General features: G+C 34.8%; 3 protein-coding genes across 5 annotated transcripts; 1 reads left to right on the top strand and 2 right to left on the bottom strand.

The window, feature by feature from the left end:
* Window positions 1–737: 737 nt before the first annotated feature.
* Window positions 738–7,240, bottom strand: LOC143567963 (PRA1 family protein A1-like). Of its 2 annotated transcripts, none has more exons than XM_077054234.1 (8): window positions 7,083–7,240; window positions 6,231–6,271; window positions 6,062–6,140; window positions 3,511–3,597; window positions 3,357–3,445; window positions 3,188–3,259; window positions 2,979–3,093; window positions 738–986 (listed from the first exon to the last, which is right to left on the bottom strand). In XM_077054234.1, exons 1-7 carry the CDS (start codon window positions 7,238–7,240, stop codon window positions 2,990–2,992), a joined length of 630 nt encoding a protein of 209 aa, XP_076910349.1. In that variant the 3' UTR covers window positions 738–986; window positions 2,979–2,989. The 2 variants fall into 2 exon arrangements, with proteins under 2 accessions (XP_076910349.1, XP_076910348.1); XM_077054233.1 differs by having other exon boundaries at window positions 741–986; window positions 2,975–3,093.
* Window positions 7,241–8,766: 1,526 nt separating this feature from the next.
* On the top strand, window positions 8,767–12,685 carry LOC143567967 (serine/threonine-protein kinase ATG1c-like). Of its 2 annotated transcripts, none has more exons than XM_077054238.1 (13): window positions 8,767–9,096; window positions 9,316–9,436; window positions 9,547–9,605; window positions 9,691–9,755; window positions 9,820–9,913; window positions 10,000–10,080; window positions 10,177–10,285; window positions 10,364–10,430; window positions 10,531–10,856; window positions 10,934–11,256; window positions 11,346–11,634; window positions 11,744–11,814; window positions 12,294–12,685. In XM_077054238.1, the coding sequence occupies exons 1-13, from the start codon at window positions 8,848–8,850 to the stop codon at window positions 12,534–12,536; spliced, it is 2,097 nt and encodes a 698-aa protein (XP_076910353.1). In that variant the 5' UTR covers window positions 8,767–8,847; the 3' UTR covers window positions 12,537–12,685. The 2 variants fall into 2 exon arrangements, with proteins under 2 accessions (XP_076910353.1, XP_076910352.1); XM_077054237.1 differs by having other exon boundaries at window positions 10,364–10,436.
* A 2,306-nt stretch (window positions 12,686–14,991) lies between these two features.
* LOC143567962 (protein MIZU-KUSSEI 1-like) lies at window positions 14,992–15,729 on the bottom strand. Its single transcript, XM_077054232.1, has one exon. The coding sequence runs from the start codon at window positions 15,727–15,729 to the stop codon at window positions 14,992–14,994; it is 738 nt and encodes a 245-aa protein (XP_076910347.1).
* Window positions 15,730–18,873: the final 3,144 nt, after the last annotated feature.

Raw genomic sequence — 18,873 nt, 5'->3', positions numbered from 1 at the left:
TGAAAAAAGATGTCAAGGAGGAAATGGTTGTTAATGAGTTTAAAACATCTAGAAATGAGTTTAAATAATATAGTTCTAATTTGTAAACAATTTTGTAAAAATAAAAACTATTATTTTTAACCCATCCAAAGTTTAAACCCAGATTAATGAGCAGGAAAAAGTAGATGGGTATCTATGATCATTAACATTGATCGGGAATGTAACGTTTGAGTATGTACTTCGTCTATCCCTGCGAAGTTAACTATGATATTACTGATAGTCTGACATCACTAGAGGTGCCAAAAAAAATAGTTTGGCAAGACCCAGTTTAGTATAACCCACGTCACCTGTTTGTGTTCAGTTTGTGACCGATACCTTTATTTATAGTTTATAACCGATGTAAATCAGTCAAACCCAAACAGGTTAAAACCCAGTTTCAAACCTGGACCGGTTCCAACTACATCCCCTTTTGACGAAGTTTGACCTATACCGGAGCCTGTTCAAACTAAAACTGGCTTCAGTTTAAGCACTTCTAGATATCATATACGATTATCAAATATAAGTCGCACATACTAGCTTATTAAATAACATCAAAATATAATATATATATTTTGTAAAATCTTTAAAGTAATTAAAAAAAACTTAAAATTAATAATGTTTTTGATATGGAGATGAGATCATAAATCGGGTATGAAAATCTCGAGAAATTAAACCTTAGATCATAAAAGAGAATCCTAGACATAGTAATTTTGCTATAAGTTTTACGCTTAGAACATCAAGTAGTCTTCAAGCAAGCACGGTATCAATACCCACTAAAGACGGACCCACAATTTTGAAAAACATACTGGAAATAATTTCAGAATTATATAAACAAACATTTATCTAAAGCAATGTTGGAAGATAAGAGCTTCAGGCAGCTTATAGGCCACAGCAGGTGTGCTTTTTTGAGCAGAGGATTATTTGGCGACAGCAGCATCAGTCCAGCCTCAAAATACCACCACATGTACCTACATAACTAACTAAAGGTTAATAAATAAAACAATACAAAACAAGAGTTCACCTATCCAGTTATTCTTGGAAGGGTATTATTGACATTTCATCAGTAATAAAAGTAATATATGTGTAAAACATGATCAGCTTAGCTTTTTGGCGTTTTCACTAAGGAAACTTTTGGGATGGTCGTGTAAAACAAATCAAGATCGATCTTTCAAAACTTACCTTATGAAACCAGTCGTTTTAATGAAACTAATATTGGTCCTATGAAAGTTAACTTATATACTAAAGGAACAGACATTGATGATCCAACTACAGTGAGCCAAAGTTAGAAAACGGGCTTGGCTCGTATAGAAATTTGGGCTTGTTTTTTACCTCTGAACATGAAAACTGGACAGAAAGAAGAGAATGTTGTGATTGAAAGGTTTGATGCTGCCTTGATTTGTTGATGTTGAATGTGCAATTATGGATACGGGTGCATAAATCCATGTTACCTCATGGAAGTGATGTAAAATTTCAGAGTAACGGTAAAGTCCAGCTAGTGATAAGAGACTTGACTTATATCTATGGCCCTATGGCCCTACATCAACAGGCCGATAGCAATACTATGTCACCTTCAATTGATGATTCCACAAGAAAAGTCATAGGTTTATCTGTGAAGTAAATCTGATGGCTTGTGAAAAGTAAATCTAATGTTTTTATTACCTCTAATATAAAGGTTACATCACTATATGCTTATAGTTTGATAACGAAGAGAGAAATACCACAAGAAAGAGTTTATTGATTATTTTGTCGGGAATACGATTAGGATGCGGAAAATAGTCATGAAATCACCTCAATAGGATAACTTTGCTGAAAGAGTGAAGAAAACATTGAATAAAGGAGATAACAGTTCATGTAGTTCTATACACATAAAGTAGTTGCGACACCCAATGACCGAATAGTTTTTATATAGCTTCAGAGAGAAGTACAGAGTATAAACTTCTATACAAATAAAGTAGATGTGACACCCAATGACCGAATAGTTTTTAAATATGATAACAAGTCTAGAAGAAGATAAGCACAAGCAAGCAAAGAGCTCAAATGATTAATAAACTTCTTGTCAAGGTTGGCAAAGAACAAAAAAATAATAATATTGTACTCTAACGTGACAAACAGACATAGTGTAAAGTGCAAGCTATCCTAAAGTAGCGACAACAGATAAGCTGAAGCTATCTGCAGCTTCAACTAGCGCTCTAGATGCCAAATGAGAAGATGTCAAGAACTCAAGATAGGTCGAGGCAGATACGTGTTTTACTAGAGTTGCATATTGGATGGCAGTTGGTTTGATGGTCAGCCTCTTGGTAAAAGATTGTTGGGTTATAACGTATGAAGTAAAAAATTATTGACTTATGAAGTCTAATGAAGTATTAAAGCCATCCATATGCTGATCGACAAGGACCTAGGCGCTTCATCAATTTTGGGTGTTTTCACTAAGGCAACTTTTGGAATAGACGAATAGCCATTGTACATTTTTGGGTGTTTTCCCTAAGGGAACTTTTGGGATAGTCATCGTACAAATAACAAATCAAAAGAAAAGTCTTTCAGACTTTAAAAAAGCTAAACTTATAGGAGTTGACTCTCTAGCTTCATGGAATAGACACATGATTCGACTCTAATAATATATAATTGTGGTCATAGTTTAACATATGCTATACATAAGAGAGATGAGCAAACTAGACGATTCCCGTCAACAGTCAACCCAACTGCCCTATTTCAACCTGAATCAAAGATGAAAGAACTGCCCATTTTGACCTGTTAACAAACTCACCCATTTTCCACCTCTACAAGATCATAGTTGCAAGTTTTGGTAAATAATATACAATCTTTAAAAAAAGTGTATGACAGGCTCAAAACCAAAATAAAAAACATCAGAAGACAAGAGATTAAGAAAGCAATATGCACCATAACAAAACATATTTTATTCTACTAAGGTGAAGTCAAAGCTCAGAAAAATGAGTACCTACAAGAAGGGTGACTATATATCACTGTAATTGCGCCAAACTGCACGAAATTCCTCACGGAATGTATTCAAACGAGCTTTCAGGTTAGGTGTCCGAAAGCTTGCATGCATGATAGTAGCTGAGAAAAGATCAAAAAAACTATTAACCACCATTATCTATTACTTTTTTTATAAAGTTTATATTATTCATCGAATAAAAAGGTTGAAATATACCAAGAAGACCAACGGCCAATGCCCACAACAAAGTCAAGAGACCGCAAGAAACAAACCACAGAATGAGACTCACTGAAAAAGAACAAAAGGGTTAGTTTTCAAGATTTTACCAAAACAAAAAAATAAAAAAAAGTTAACTAATTATAATGTAAGAGAAGCGTTTCCATACCAACAGAAAACATCAAAACAAATAGCCAACGAGGCCGTCCACATATATAAATTGCTCTTTTAGAAGAAGGGCGTCCACGAAGAACAGGCCTGCAAGTTGCAGATAGCCATGTAAGACCCTTTTATAATTAAATACAAGATAAAAATAAGCTCACATTAGTGGAGGCCTCGTTTTTGCAGCTAAATGTGGAGAAAAACGCCTCACAGTTCTTGTTACTTTTTCACTAAATGTGCCTGCAAAGCTATAATAAGCAAGCAGTGTGTTAATAAGAAGTAAAAAATGATTATACTTCACGAGTACAAAATCTGCTAAACTGCATCCCGTCTATGAATTGATTGATTATTTAACTAACATAAATCAAAAAGTGGATATATGGTCAAAGGATGTGTGTCATCAAAGTTTCACTTATAAAAAATACATGTGACAGGTGACCAAGGAGACGAAGAGCTAATAATTATTATACAACAAATTCACGTTATGCTTTTTATATGTATAATACATTGCTGAGCACATAAAAATGAGAACATCAAGCTATCAAAGCTAATATTTATAATGCAACACTTGTATCACCACAAAACATGAATAATATGTATTCATGAGATGCTCACTGATCAAATAAACTTCAGTGAATTTGGCTCAATTGTGAGATTGAAGAAAACAAAAGACAGGAAATTCTGCTTATAAGTAAAAAAAAAATCTTATGTTTTTTCTAAACCTTTTTGGTGAAAAATTCTGCATGGTTCTCTCAAATCAAGGCTGAAGCATAATCTTTACTAAAAGAAAGTGTTTTTATTGTTTGAAATTTAAGTTCTTTTATATCCCTAGTGGATATGTTCATATATTCATGTAAATTAGATGGTTCTTTACAGACAAATAAGGCCTAGAAAACTTTAGAATCCTACAAAACTGGACAGAGTATATTCAAAGACGCGATTATTTTTATCAACTTTCCATTGAGATTTTCATGATTATATTTCTAGTGCATTTTTACTATTTTAAATCGTATTGTTCCAGAAACATGTCCATGACTATTTAAAGCATAATCAGCATAGAAAATAGATTGAAAGGGAAAATGAATATGTGCGATCAACAACTACACGTCTACATCTTCATTTACATAGAGAGTTTGCAGTTCCAAATAGCTTGATTTCTGCTCTAAGAAAACCTTTTGAAGAGCCAATCAAGATCTCAAATCAGCTTATTGAATTGATTTGTGGAAAGTTTAAATACTTCTAGTCATTATCTTGATTGATGTTGGTATTATTTTGTGGAATATTTCAGAATTTTTTATCCATAAAAGATTAAGGGGTTGTTTGGCAAACTCGTGCTGACTCATTAAGAGGCCTGACCGATTAAGAGGTAGTCTCTGAATCATTCAACATGTTTTCTGAAACTTACCAACTAAGAGGCTAAATGAACCATAACTCTGCCCGATTCAGAAATAGCCTCTCAATAGAATCATTAAGAGGCTACCAAACAGCCCCTAAGAGAGTTTACGCGCTTTCTTAAATTCATATTACACATGAATATATACAAACACACACATGCTAGACTAAATACGAAAAAAAAAAAGATAATGAATTCCCTTATTCAATCAATCAATCAATCAATCATACCCAGTAAAATCCCACCGACAGCAGAGCTATAGGTAGGGTCTGGGGAGGGTGGGATGTAGGCACACCGTACCTCTATCCAAAGGAATAAAGAGGTGGCTTCCAGAGAGACCCTCGGCTCTAAGAACATGTGTATGAAGCAAAAAAAGGAAATCAAAGTTTAACAGTTATATAAAAAACTACTACTAATTATAATAATATTAATAAAAAGGTCACAGTTTAACCGCAATATAAAAGCTAATAATAATAATAATAAAGTATGTAAGGGAAATACCATTATGGTATGTGACCTAAATAAGTTAAGTCTAAGCCCTAAGGTATTCAAATCTCTCTAAAAATCCTTAACTTTAATTCTACTTCTCCACGAATTCCTATCCTCAACCATGTCCTCAGAGAGGTTTAGGTCTATCAAATCATGCCTAATCCTCTCATCCCAAGTCAATTTCGGTCGTCCTCTACCCCTCCTCCCCTCTATAGTAATGTTTTCTACGGATCTAACAGGATTCGTCGTCTGTCTTCTCTTTACATGTCCAAACCATCTCAATCTCCACTCTCTTATCTTGTCTGCTATGTTCGCCACTCCTAATCTCTCGCGAAGCACAACGTTTCTTATTCTGTCTAGCCTTGTGTGCCCACACATCCAACGTAGCATTCTCATTTCTGCTACCTCCATCTTCCGCACTTGTGCCTTCTTGATGGCCCAACAATCTGTTCCATATAGCATTGCAGGTCTAACTGCCACCCTATAGAATTTTCCCTTCAGATTAGTCGGGAAACTCTTGTCGCATAATATACCTGTGGCTGCTTTCCATCTACACCATCCTACCTGAACTCGGTGGGTCACATCACTGTCTAATTCCCCATCGCTCTGTACAAATGATCCTAATTCCCCATCGCTCTGTACAAATGAATTCCCTTATTAATCTTCCTAAATACAAACTGTGCCAATCTAAAAACTTCTTTAACATAATAAACATGATCTCAAAGGGAAACAGGAAAGAAGAACAACAAAAGACCTAAAGATGATTGCATGTCAATTATCAGTATCATAGATAACAATACACATATTATGACAGATCAAGAGTGATGTACCTATCATTTAAGAAAGCTATTGTTAGAGCTGTTGACAAAGCTGCAACAATTGCAAGCGGTCTCCTAAGAAATCCCAATCCTACACATGAGAAATTTATCATCAAAATATCATTTATAAGCAACTTCAAAAATAGCTCAAATGTGGATCTCTTTTTATCAGTTAGCTTACCAAGAATAAACAGAATCATGAGAAAATAATTTGTCCGATAGCTGCACAAAAAAAACAAAACAAAAAAAAGAGTATAAATCTTTGTACAGAGCTTACCAAATTTTATTACAAATACAATAAAATTACGTATTAAAAAAAAAGTCCAACCACAAATAAACTCTTGAAAGCAAGAAAATCAAAAGCATCTAACTAAAGCTTCAAGTAACAAGAACCTTACACGAGTTACTGAACACATAATTTAGGGTTTACTCTTTTCCATTTATTTAAACTCAAAGCAAACCAAATACTTCAATAATTTCAAGGATAGTAACCACAAAAGAAAGTAAGCAACTATCCTATGCAGTCGATATCGCCGATACATGTCAGTTATCGGTCCCTTGGTATTATATCGGCCTGAATATCCGTACCAATAATATCGACGATATTGACCGATATATCACCGACATTCCCGATATCAGCGTTTTAAGTCTTAATTATCAACTTTAAGTGTTCAATGTTAATGTTTTAAGTCTTAATGAGATCCTACTTGCTAAGAATTGTTAGTGTTTTGCAAGTTGCAAAAGGTTAATTAATTTGTTAATGGTAGGAGGAGAGTATAGTGAATTATTAGTGTTAAATTGTTGTGTATATAAATTTTACATGATATTAAAATTACCAATATCCCATCGCGATAACAGATATTTATCTGCATCAAGTGTGAGTTCCCAATATACGCAATACCAAAACTCAAAAAATAATAAATAGTTAGAAAACCTCCCAATTAAAAGCCTAATTGAGTTTCAGCATTCATCATCAAGTAAGTAAGGTTAGAATGATAGTAATAAGGAAAGTAGTAGGTATTAATGAACATACTAGTATAGATTACACTTGAGGCGACTGTTCCATTTGTTGGAAGAGCGTGGGATGGTGAATTTGGAGAAGAACTCGTTGAGAGGGCGAGGAGGCGATGACCACTCCACTTCCTTCACTGCTTCCACCAGATCTTCCACTGATACTGTTCCCCAATCCATTGATTTTGATCAATCGGAGAAGACGCAAATAAAGACCGACCGACCTCTGTATGAAAAATGAAAACACGATTACAATTACAAACAAACGGTGCCGTGTGCCCAAGCCCAAGGGTATTTGATTTTCAACGCAAGGGTTGAGTACGGACCCGCTAACCCGAGTTGAGGGGCACAAGCTTGTTTAAAACATGTCAACTCCGGTTTGATCAACAAAAGTTCAAACCGATTTTTTGACTAGCTTACGACCGGTTTTGGTTTAATTCTCAGTATTAATACTTAAGATGAATCCATGTTGGATATTGGGTTGGGTATAGTTCGGGTTTAATATAACCCATGTAAAACTGAAGTATGGAACAGTTTAGTCTATAAAGGTTCATATTCGGTTATGGCCTAATTGACACCGACCTGACCCAAAAAGACCAAGACCGGCTATATCAGTCTAGCTTTCGATTTTGATTTTCTAGAAATTTTGGGTTCAAGTTAAGTACGGTCTTGGTTGCAACCCAAGGCACATAACCTGACTTAACGAGGTTTTTCCACATAGATGATTTTCCTCCTTGATGGTGTTCGGGCAGTGACGGATCTTGAGTAATTTCAGAGGTAGCATTTTTTTAACTGTACATTAAGAATTTTTTTTAACCTATTTCGCTAGTACAAGCTCCCGAGTACGTGTTTCGCATGTACAGAGGCCTGGTTACGAGTTCCACGCATACCGGCGGCCAGCTACATGTTTTGCTTGTAATGGGCCATGTTTCGCGTTAAACGTGTGTAGGTTCCGATTGCCCGTTTCGCATGTACTGGCACCCAGTGACACATTTTGCTCGTACAGACAGATGCCCGGTTACGCGTTTTGCGCATCCGGAACCTGGTTTCTCATTACAAGAGTACGAACATCGGGTTACTCGTTTGGTGGGTATATAGTCACCCAGTTGTCCATTTCGTGCATCGTATCAATGCTTAGTTATGTGTTTCGTCCGTGCCTTTGCCCTGTTATTTAAGTTGGGCTTCTAAATTATAATTAAGTAGTATGCTTTTAATCATATTGGACTTTTAGCCTTTTAATAGAACCTTAAAAGGTGAAGTTTTGGGCTTTCCAATTTTGAGGTAACGTTATCATAAAACAACGTAAAAAATAAAATTAAAAATTATATTTTGATGAAAAAATTAAGGGGTAGCGGATGCCACTTCTACCATTGAGCTACATCCGCCCCTATTCTTGAGTAAGAGGCATGAGCGTAAAATCAATATGGCGGTTCCAAACGTTTTAAAAGGAAAAAACATTGTCGATATCAAGTCAACCGAAGCCGAATTGTTAAAAATCCATGACTTTGGTTTTGGGGCGACGGCTATATGAAGCAAGCGTGTAGTTTGTAATTTCGAAATTTGGTGTGCGCAAGCACACGATAACCCCTCTTTCTTTTTCACCTTATCATCATCAATTAATCAAACATCAAATTCATCCCAACATTAATCAAATCAAACATCAAACCCACTCATTCAATCAACCAATCAATTCTTCTATAAAATTCTCAATATGTCACCAACCAACACTAGCCAATCTGTTAACTTCAACTAATCAACTCCAACTTCTAAATCATTAGGGTTTTCCGATGATGACGAGTCAATCTTCGTACAGGGTCCGATCGGTTGGCGATTACGTCGTGGGCAAACAGCTCGGGTCGGGTTCGTTCTCCGTGGTCTGGCACGCGAGACATAAAATCCACGGCACCGAGGTTGCAATCAAAGAGATTTTGACCGGAAAACTGAACAAGAAGTTGGAAGAGAGTCTCATGTCTGAGATTGATATCTTGAGAAATATTAATCACCCGAATATTATTCGTCTGCATGATATGATCAAGGTACTCTATTTGTTGTTAGGACCAGCTAACGGGTAATGGGTCGAAACGGGTTAGGGCCGGAACATGTCAATTAAAAAAGGGTTGCGTTGGTTCGGGTCGGGAAGGATTAATATGATTTAAAGTTGAAAAATTTATGAATATTATAATTATGTTACGAAGTTGAAAAATTAAATGACTTTTGTTAGTAGTGTTTTGAGATTGTTTAGTGTGTGAAACTAGGAGCCTGGAAAGATACATCTTGTGTTGGAGTATTGTAAAGGAGGTGATTTATCTGTGTTTATTCAAAGACGCCGCGGTAGAGTTCCAAAATCAACATCTGCGCACTTTATGCAGCAGTTAGGTTTGTGATTACTAATTATGTATGATAATATTAGTTTGTTTTTCTTTTAGAAGTTAATAGTGTTGGTGACTGGTGAGTGATTGAGTTTGTTAAAATTGTTTGTTTTGCAGCGGCTGGTTTGAAAGTCCTTCGTGATAATCAAATTATTCATAGAGATCTGAAACCGCAGGTTGGTAATTAGTATTTACTTTTTTATTTGCATTAACTTAAAAGTGTTTTATGTTTGTTTCTTATATGTTGTATTTGTGGAACAGAATCTTTTACTCTCTACAAACGATGACAATTCGACTTTGAAGATTGCAGATTTTGGCTTTGCAAGGTATGGTAATGGCAACAGTATGTAGTTGGTTAAAAATGAAAGTAACGTATTATTGTATTTGCAGGTCTTTGCAAGCTAGAAACCTTGCAGAAACACTATGTGGTTCGCCACTTTATATGGCACCAGAAATTATGCAACTTCATAAGTATGATGCCAAGGTGATTTCTTTTTACCAAAACAATGCATACTTTAGTTTAGTTCTGCTTATAAATTCTCCAAAATTAACATATAAATTGAGTCACAGGCAGATCTATGGAGTGTTGGAGCCATTTTATTTCAACTTGTAACCGGGAGAACACCATTCACAGGAAATAATCAAATTCAGGTTTGTAAATTTTTATATATCGCATAATTGTTTAAGTTGACAACAATCTGACATATTGTTTTTGTATGTCTTGTTCTAATTCCACCTTTCATGCAGTTGCTTCAAAACATCATGAAATTGACTGAATTGCAGTTTCCTCCAGATGTTAAGGACTTGAGTCCCGAGTGCATTGATCTTTGTCGAAAATTATTGCGACAAAATCCAGGTACTTGTGACTTAATACTTCTAAAAATAACAGAATGTGTGACTTATTACTTATGAGTCTAGTTACTTTGATGCACAGTTGAAAGGTTGACGTTCGAGGAGTTTTTCACACACCCATTTTTCACCCTAACAAAGCCTGATGAACCGTTAAGGTAATTTATAACCAAAAGTTCTCGTTTCATTCATACACACATTTTATTAATTTGATGCATGTTAAACAGTTAACTAACGTTTCTGTATCTGCAGAGATAGGAGACCACGAAGAACAACATCAGATGTGTTTTTATATTCTAAAAGCTCATCATTTAAGAAAGAAGAAGAAGATAATCTGCCATTCAGTCTTGATGAGGATTCAAATGTTCTTGATGGAAGCCCACCTGTTCTTAAGAAGTCGCCTTTGAGATCTGCATATGGGTTTTCATTGGATGCTGATGTGGCAAAAGGCATGGAAACTTCTTCTAGGTATAACAGCATCAAACAACAACCAGATAATGATCTGCAATCTTCAGAAATAAACCCGAAAGAATCTTTTAGATCAATTGATCACAGAACAGTAAATACGCGTTCCAAAGGTATGTTAAGCTACTATAAAATGTACACTTCTTATGTTGTAATACTATTTGATCATGCCCTGTTTTCAATTGATCAGTAATTGACTCGTTGGAGTTCATTGACCAAGATTATGTCCTTGTATCTGGTCCCGTTGGTGACATGCCTTCTTTAGCAACTGTTTCTAAGGTGAACCAAATAGCACCATCCAAATCACTTTCTAGAAAGATTCAATCAACATCTAGTGCACCACTGCCCATCATTGGCGGTGCCGACAGTAAAATCCGCTGCACCGGGAGCTTTGGAAGTCCTGAAACAGTTGATATAGTCAATGCCTTAGAACAACCGTCAACTGACAGCTTGGCGAGAATCAAATCATTGCATGATTGTGCCTCTGCCATCTCTGACCTGGTCAATGCTAAGGCATGTTTAACTGCTTAAGTAGTTTTTTCTTATTATATTCAAGTTATATCTAATTATTATTTAATTAACTGCTTTTAATTTTAAAAAAGATGGAGGCAGGACACCGACTAGAAGCATTTTCAATTCAACTTGTGATTCTTGCAATATGGAAGCAAGCACTGGATATCTGTCACACACAGGCTGCTTCAGATATCAAAGGAAGTCCAGTTCAAGAAATTACAACTTTTAATACGAAAACCAATAGGGAATTTGATAATCTTGATATCCAAGAATGTCTAGAAGCTGCCACGTCACCGCAGGACGTTTGCTGGCATATTGAAAAAATATTTCTTGGTGAAGTTGAAAGTGCTGAACAACTTGCCAAGGTTATAGAGCGCGGTACATATTCTAACTCGATAAGTTATTATAATAATGCTATTTTATCTTGAAGTAAAGGTACAAGTTAGTACTAGGCGTTATGTTAAGTTAATTCTTGTCTCTTCTCCAGGAAATGTGGGAATGCCAGATGCCATGGAAATAATATTCCAGGCCGCGCTTAATTTCGGCAGACATGGGGCTGTAAGTCTTCATCTGTGTAACTTTACATGACGATTAATGTTACAATATATTATAAACTCACACACGCACAGACATGTCAAGAGAGAAGGGGCCGTTCATTTCAAAACCACTAATATGTTGAGAACTGTGAAAATAGCTTAAGTCTTGTACTATAGAATGCATATTGATTTTAATATGTTGAAGGTTTGTTTCTAAAGAAGGCATTTGTTTTATTTTTGTCTAAATGCACATGATATATGCACATGTGCACATTTTTATAAATTTTTTGAAAATTTTATAGGAGATAGAAAATAAAAGGAAAAGAGTAGGATAAGAGAACTATATTAAATCTAGACATGTGTTGTAGATGCTAGTAATATATGGATACACATTACATATGCATATGTGATATGCCAATTCAAGTACATTCACATAACCAAGTCATGCTATAATCTTAAATAAATACACAAACAAATCGCCTAATTTATTGCATTTGACAGGTGGATGAGTACATGGGTCATACTGACAAGGCAGCAGGATTTTATTCAAAGGCAGTGCGTTTGTTAAGTTTTGTTCTAGTGGAAGCACCTTCACTGATTCTTAATCCACCATTCTCGATCACAAATTCAGACCGGTATAGGCTTAGAACATATATAGACGTTCTTAATAACAGACAAAGCCATTCAAGATCTCAAAGGATAACACTCCTCAAGGGTGTTGGTGGTCATTCTCCATCAGTTTGAACTAACCAACCAACTGTTCATAGTTTCACACCAATGCTTTGTAAAATTCTATCTTGTACAGTACAACCACTTATTCTTTGTGTGAATTTGATTTGAATATGGTGGTGTTGGCCTATGTATTGGCTGTGTGGTAAATATCCAAATTTCTGTAATTTGATCTAATACCCCTACTTTTGTCATCTACTAGACACATATAATATGTAAAAATATAATCTTTTATAATGGTAATAATGATGATAAATGACTTGTCTTGTTAGGCAACAAGAGAGTCATGTGATCTTAATGCGACTACTCAATAGCTGTGTCTAATGTCTGTTTAGCATCTTTGTGTTTTATGTAAAAGAAATCATTATAGATGCGTGAAATGAGTTTCTTATTGGATATAATATTTAATTTATGTTATAAGTTATTGATGGTTTTGAATAAAATCATGAAATGGTAAGGCAATGCATTGTGGGTGTGATAGGAACCGATGTTACACACTTCATGGCCACCGACGCAACATGTTTTTAGAGATGGTGATGTTTCCGGTGTTAAACATCACGCCAGAGGGGCGGTGTTTGGCGTTATCAGCCTCGGGTGTTAGCGTGTTAACGGGCAAAGGAGGAAAATGTGAGGCGCTATGGTGACGTGGCGGCCAGCTCTGAACAACACTGGCCGGCATTAACCACATCGAACAACCAAATAAATTTAATATTAGTTTAACTGAATGTAAGTGACGGTATGGTTTCACAGGGAAATGCACAAGCCAAACTCTGAAGCCAGCGTGAGCCGGTTAAGACAACATTTTTTGCCAGAGTACGATGAGCTAAACACAAAAAAGAAAATCGTTTTAAGGAAAAGTGAATGATCTAAATAAGATATTTATTAACTTCTTTACTTGAGAAACAATATTAAAACATGAGTAGTTTTCATGTTTTTATTACAAAATGAAGAAACTTAGTATATAATTCTATATTATCAATCAAATTCGTAACCATGGATTTTGTTAAATAATTAAATACGAAGTGCTATTACAAAAACTATCCAATCCAATAAATATATATACTAAACTCCGTACAATGAATATGGAGTTGAAAGTTTTGTGTACATATTGAACACAAGTTAAGTTACCATAATTTCCAAAAACATAGCATATCTAATTATAGAGCCAGCTGGCAAACATGTTTCCTTTTATATTGACAGGCTATTCAGTATCCCTCTAGACCTGTATTTGGCATGTGTCCTAATTTTATCTTGTAGTGCCACCTCACCTGTTCTTTATTGGAAAGAAAAGAATCCAACAATAGACGACAATAAAAATGTAGAACCTTGAATCAATGCCAAAGTTGCTATGTGACCCAGAGGTCACGATTTTGAGTCATGGAACACACCCCTTACAAAATTACAAAGTACGAATGTGTATGTCAGATTCTAAAGTTGACCGGAAGAAACAAAGTCACAATTTTCTCCTAAAATACTAGAAAAAGGAGCACCAATGGGGCAACAACGGAGAGTATTGAAGTATATTAATCGGTCCCTAAGAACCCGAAATCAACTTGAATTCTGACAACTTTCACAGTTGTTCTCGCCTATGTAGTCACTGATTTTGAATGACCCAAAACAAAACACAGTTGTTCTCGATGTGGCTTTGGAGGTGGTGAGACGTATTGTGGTGACGGGAATGAGCTTCGACAATCAGTTGTTGGTTTACATCAATCGATCTCTAGGTTGTCTCCTGAAGTTTTGTTCTTCGCTTTGTTGCAATCAATTCAATGTAACCGATTCTTGTCTTCATCTTCATCAATTTTGTCCCTAGTTATGTATTCATCTTTAAAGTAAACCAAATACGTAGTTACTTTAATATATATTTATGTAAATATGTCACGACAACTTGAATCTATAAAAACAATCCGAAATTTGAGCCCTCAATTTTGTTTGTGTTTGATAATTCGCATTTGATTGTTTAGAAATGCTATTTATTTCTTTTTCTTTTTTTAAGTTTTCACAAATAAGATGTGTGTGGGTGATTTATAGTAAATTTTATTACTTTTCAAGTTTTGAAAAAAAAAATAAAAAAAAAATTCATTATACTCTTTTTATTCTATGTGCTTCAACATATAATTATTTTGATATATGTGTATCTTTTAAAAATCTTGTGAAAAATGTGAGACTACTCGGAAAAGGTTGAGCCGGCCTTAGTTGGTGTTAAAATTCAAGCTAAAACAAAAATACTCTTAGCAAACATATACTATTATACAACTATATTTTGGACAGAATAAGTACCCAAAAACACGAAGAATTTGTTCCCACTAAAATCAGTTTTATGTTAAAGGAGTAATTAACAACAAAATCACTCATCTACCATCAAATCCTACACAAGAATATTAATCCACCTAACCCAAAAAAAACAAACTAATAATATAATTAATCAAGAAAAGAAAACTGATATGTTTTCCACATGATCATATATGATCTATCCAGATCTCATCAAGAAGATGCTCAATTCTTGACCCTGGCCCAAGCACCCATCCGGGTTAATCAAATGAAACGACTCCGAGTCCGGCCCACCCACCATGCACTCATAGTTAGCCCTCATGTATATCAACTCACCCACCGAGTCAATCCCAAATGACGGAATCACCCCCGCACCCACCGTCGTTGACTGAATTGACTTCAACATTAACCGGATCGGCTCCGTGGTCTTCTTCCGGACCGCAAACCCTAGCCTCCGTCCGTTGCAGAACATGGTCCAGACGGGCACGGACCGGAGCGGACACGTGGCGAGGTCTGAGTCCGGCGAGGCGTGGCACTCGAGGGCTAAGCGGACGAGGCCGGACTGGAGTTCTTGGACGAGGGTTTGTGTTGGGATGGTGAGTTCGAGGAGGAGTGAGGGTTTGGGTTTGAGACGGTCGTGTTGGACGGCGAACCAGACGTGGCCACGGCGGTGGCCGAAGATGGTTCCGATGACCATGGTTTTGGAGAATCTTGGTGGGTTTGAGTTTGAAATGATTACGAATGGTGATGATGAGTCGGAGTCTTGATCTGGGTGATCATCTGTTTCTTCGGAGGGGTTGGTGATAATGTCGTCGCGGAGGGAGGTGCTCAGGCGTTTCTTGATGGTGGTGGTGGTGGTGTGGCGGTGGTCGGAGACGGTGGCGGTGGAGGTGAAGCATGGGAGGAAGACTTTACGGAGGGACTGGATTTTGGTCATTTGGAATTAACGTGGATGAATGAATGAAGATGATTTGGGTTTGGAATTAATGTGGATGAAGATGGTGTGTGAGTGCTGTATAAGTTTGTATGTATATATAGGCGGGAATGATGATGAGTCGGTGTAGCCGCTGGTTACGTTTTGGAAATATGAATGGTGGGATATGGTGAGAAATAAAAATAAATAGAATGTGGACACTATGATTTACTAATAACTTCACTTACAAATAATAACTAAAATTAGTATTCTAGTAAAAGTTTTAATACATAACTTTACTTTTATGATGAATAATTTAGTGTTGTTTTTTTTATTAATTTAAAGAGAAAATTCTCAAAATATTCAATTGATAAAATATTTTGAGACGTAGTCTCGGAGTCATAAAATATTTTGAAAAGTGAAGTATAGCTTCGGAGTTGTGTGTGTGTGCACGACAATAAAATAAACAATTAGCTAAGCAATTAATAAGTATTTAATCTAACAAGTAATTATGTAAGCTGTAAACAATCAAATAGAACACATCAAGTAAACAAATAAGTACGTATGGGGTTCCTAAGCATGTTACTAAGGCGCCACTAACGACCTATCTTAAACCTTCGGCTCTGATACCAATCTGTCACACCCCAACCTACGACGGAAATGCCGGGGCGTGAACTGATTGTCACAGCTCACAAGGTTACTATCGTGGAGTTATAAAGCGACAATATCTAATTAATTTATTTATTATCAAACATTTATATACAACAAAATAAAGATAATTACAAATACAAAACCAACTATTCTTGTATATGTTTTATCCTAAAGTCATCTCTATATGAGCTTCAGTTCGATAAGCAATCCAAATATATAACCTGCAAATGCGTACAAAATATATGTTTGTCAACAACACATGTTGAGTGAGTAGATCACCAGTTTTGACACAATAAAAAATGGTAATAATATATAATGATATAAATGAATAAAATAGGCAAAACTGTTATCTGTGAGTATAAACAATGAAATCGTTAAGCAAGTAATGAGATGTCGGTGAAACCATTGCCAATGCGATCGGGCTCCGGCCACTACGACGGTCGTATGATCATACTATAATGAAATTATGTTGGACCTCTCCGAATGCGGTTCAAGTAAGCAAGTAAGCAAAATAGCAAGTAACAGGCAGTCATTCAATTAATACACAACACAAAGATCACAGTTTGCGTTTGAGAAAGAATAAGATAAGTAATTTGATAAATGGTACGCAAGTGTCCCCAAAACATTTGAAAACAAGTAAAATAGGGGAGTGATTACTCACCTGATCGGATGAACGAAACAAATATGATGACATGAAAATGATGAACCCTTCAGGATACACCGACAAGGATTCCTAGTTAAATAATATAACATGAATTAATTATAAAATGTATAACATGACTTTAATGAATTAAGATGTCGATGTGATTTGAGTTATGATTGGGATTAGGTTGTTTATTAATTGATCAATGGGTTTCTATTGTTATTAATAAATCAATTTTATTAGTTATCATGAATTCGCAAAATTATTAACTTAAATATTTATGAGTACTAGTAATATACAAATTTATAAATAAAATGTGAGATATAATATACTTATGTAAACACTAAATAAATAAATAAATAAATAAATAGAGGTTTAAATAAATATTAATAATTATAATTCATAATATATTAAAATACTTTAATACCACTTTAAAATATACATTAATCATACAATATGTATATTGAAATATTTATCGAAAATCAAATTTTATTTTACACTTATAAATATAATTAATACGTTTAAGATAGTTACAATTTTTAAAGAATGATACATGTATATAATATAAAACTAATATAAGCAAATTTATAAAACCATCTAACGACGAGGAACGTGGATTAAAGTGTCGGGTTTCAAGTAAAAAGAATAATGTTTAATATTATTGAAATATACTTATAACGCATACATGCTTATATATATATATATATATATATATACACATATATATATTATATATATATATATGTATGCGTTATAATATGTATATATAATATATTATATATATTATATATTATATATGTATGCGTTATAATATATATATATATATATATATATATATATATATATATATATTATATGTAAATGAAAGTTTTTAACGAGATTTGACAAGATCATAACTCCAAGATGTCGGTTTTAGTAAAAGAAATGTTTATCTAATAATTAATATAATTTATCATTTATTAAATTTAGATTATAATAATTAACAAAAACTAATAAGGAAATAGAAACTAACAAAACGGGTGGTCGGGTTCGAACCCGCGACCACAGGTACAAAACACACATCCAGCACCAATTGCTATAGCATGATATTTGGATAAAAATTTGTAAACAATTAAATTATATACAGAAGCAACCAAAAACCCCCAAACTGATATAAACCCTAGATCACAAAAATGCTCAATTCGTTTTATTTCGTTTAATTAACCATGGGGTTAAGATAGAATGATGAACGACGAACTGGAATGCATAATGAATTACCTTAAACGATGCTTCAAAGCTAGTTAATCCGATGATGGCAGGGACGGCTAGAACAGGCCAGAACACCATATTAGACGACGAGGATAAGTTAATTGAATATAGGGAAACGATAGGAGATGGGTTGAGGATACGAACTGCAGGTTTAATTGCATTACTATAATCGTTATATTAACAATTAATTTATGAGTGACGGCCGTTCACAATAGCAATACGTATCAAATTGATTTCGGATTTCCTAATTAAACTAGTTTGTTAGGCCGATTATGGCATGTTTTAACAAATCCAATGATTAATTTCTAATATAGTAACGAGAATTGCGGTCCAAGAATGTTAACGGGTTGCGGGTTACGGGTCACGAGTTTCGGGTTAGGGGTTTGGGTTGGAAGATGGGTTCTAATATAATAATATTGCAGATTTAGTCCCTAGAGAATGCAAATGAAAACATAAGTGGACAAAAGTTTAGTTTAGGATAGTTTTTGTTATAATTTGAAAATTATACATATATATTATATAAATGATTAAACAACAATATAATAATAATTAATTTACTCGGTAAACGTGAAATGTTGTCGATAAAATTTCCAGAATATATAAACGGGCCAGGTAACAATTATTAA

This window comes from Bidens hawaiensis, unplaced genomic scaffold (assembly GCF_021521415.1).
Source record: "Bidens hawaiensis isolate Kalapana, Puna unplaced genomic scaffold, B.hawaiensis_p1.1 tig00023728_1, whole genome shotgun sequence".
Lineage (NCBI taxonomy): Eukaryota > Viridiplantae > Streptophyta > Magnoliopsida > Asterales > Asteraceae > Bidens > Bidens hawaiensis.
The sequence above is the reverse complement of the archived record's forward strand: the minus strand, read 5'-3'. Positions and strand labels throughout refer to the sequence as shown.

What these genes read in the sequence shown, in the direction of transcription:
- LOC143567967 (XM_077054237.1), top strand. Translation starts at nt 8,848, where the DNA reads ATGATGACGAGTCAATCTTCGTACAGGGTCCGATCGGTTGGCGATTAC. An exon ending in TGCCAAGGTTATAGAGCGCG is followed by an intron (nt 11,635 to 11,743) that starts GTACATATTCTA and finishes TCTCTTCTCCAG; the next exon opens with GAAATGTGGGAATGCCAGAT. An exon ending in ATTTCGGCAGACATGGGGCT is followed by an intron (nt 11,815 to 12,293) that starts GTAAGTCTTCAT and finishes TGCATTTGACAG; the next exon opens with GTGGATGAGTACATGGGTCA.
- LOC143567963 (XM_077054234.1), bottom strand. Translation starts at nt 7,240, where the DNA reads ATGGATTGGGGAACAGTATCAGTGGAAGATCTGGTGGAAGCAGTGAAG. An exon ending in CATGATTCTGTTTATTCTTG is followed by an intron (nt 6,141 to 6,230) that starts GTAAGCTAACTG and finishes TCTCATGTGTAG; the next exon opens with GATTGGGATTTCTTAGGAGA. An exon ending in ATTGGCCGTTGGTCTTCTTG is followed by an intron (nt 3,094 to 3,187) that starts GTATATTTCAAC and finishes ATCTTTTCTCAG; the next exon opens with CTACTATCATGCATGCAAGC.
- LOC143567962 (XM_077054232.1), bottom strand. Translation starts at nt 15,729, where the DNA reads ATGACCAAAATCCAGTCCCTCCGTAAAGTCTTCCTCCCATGCTTCACC.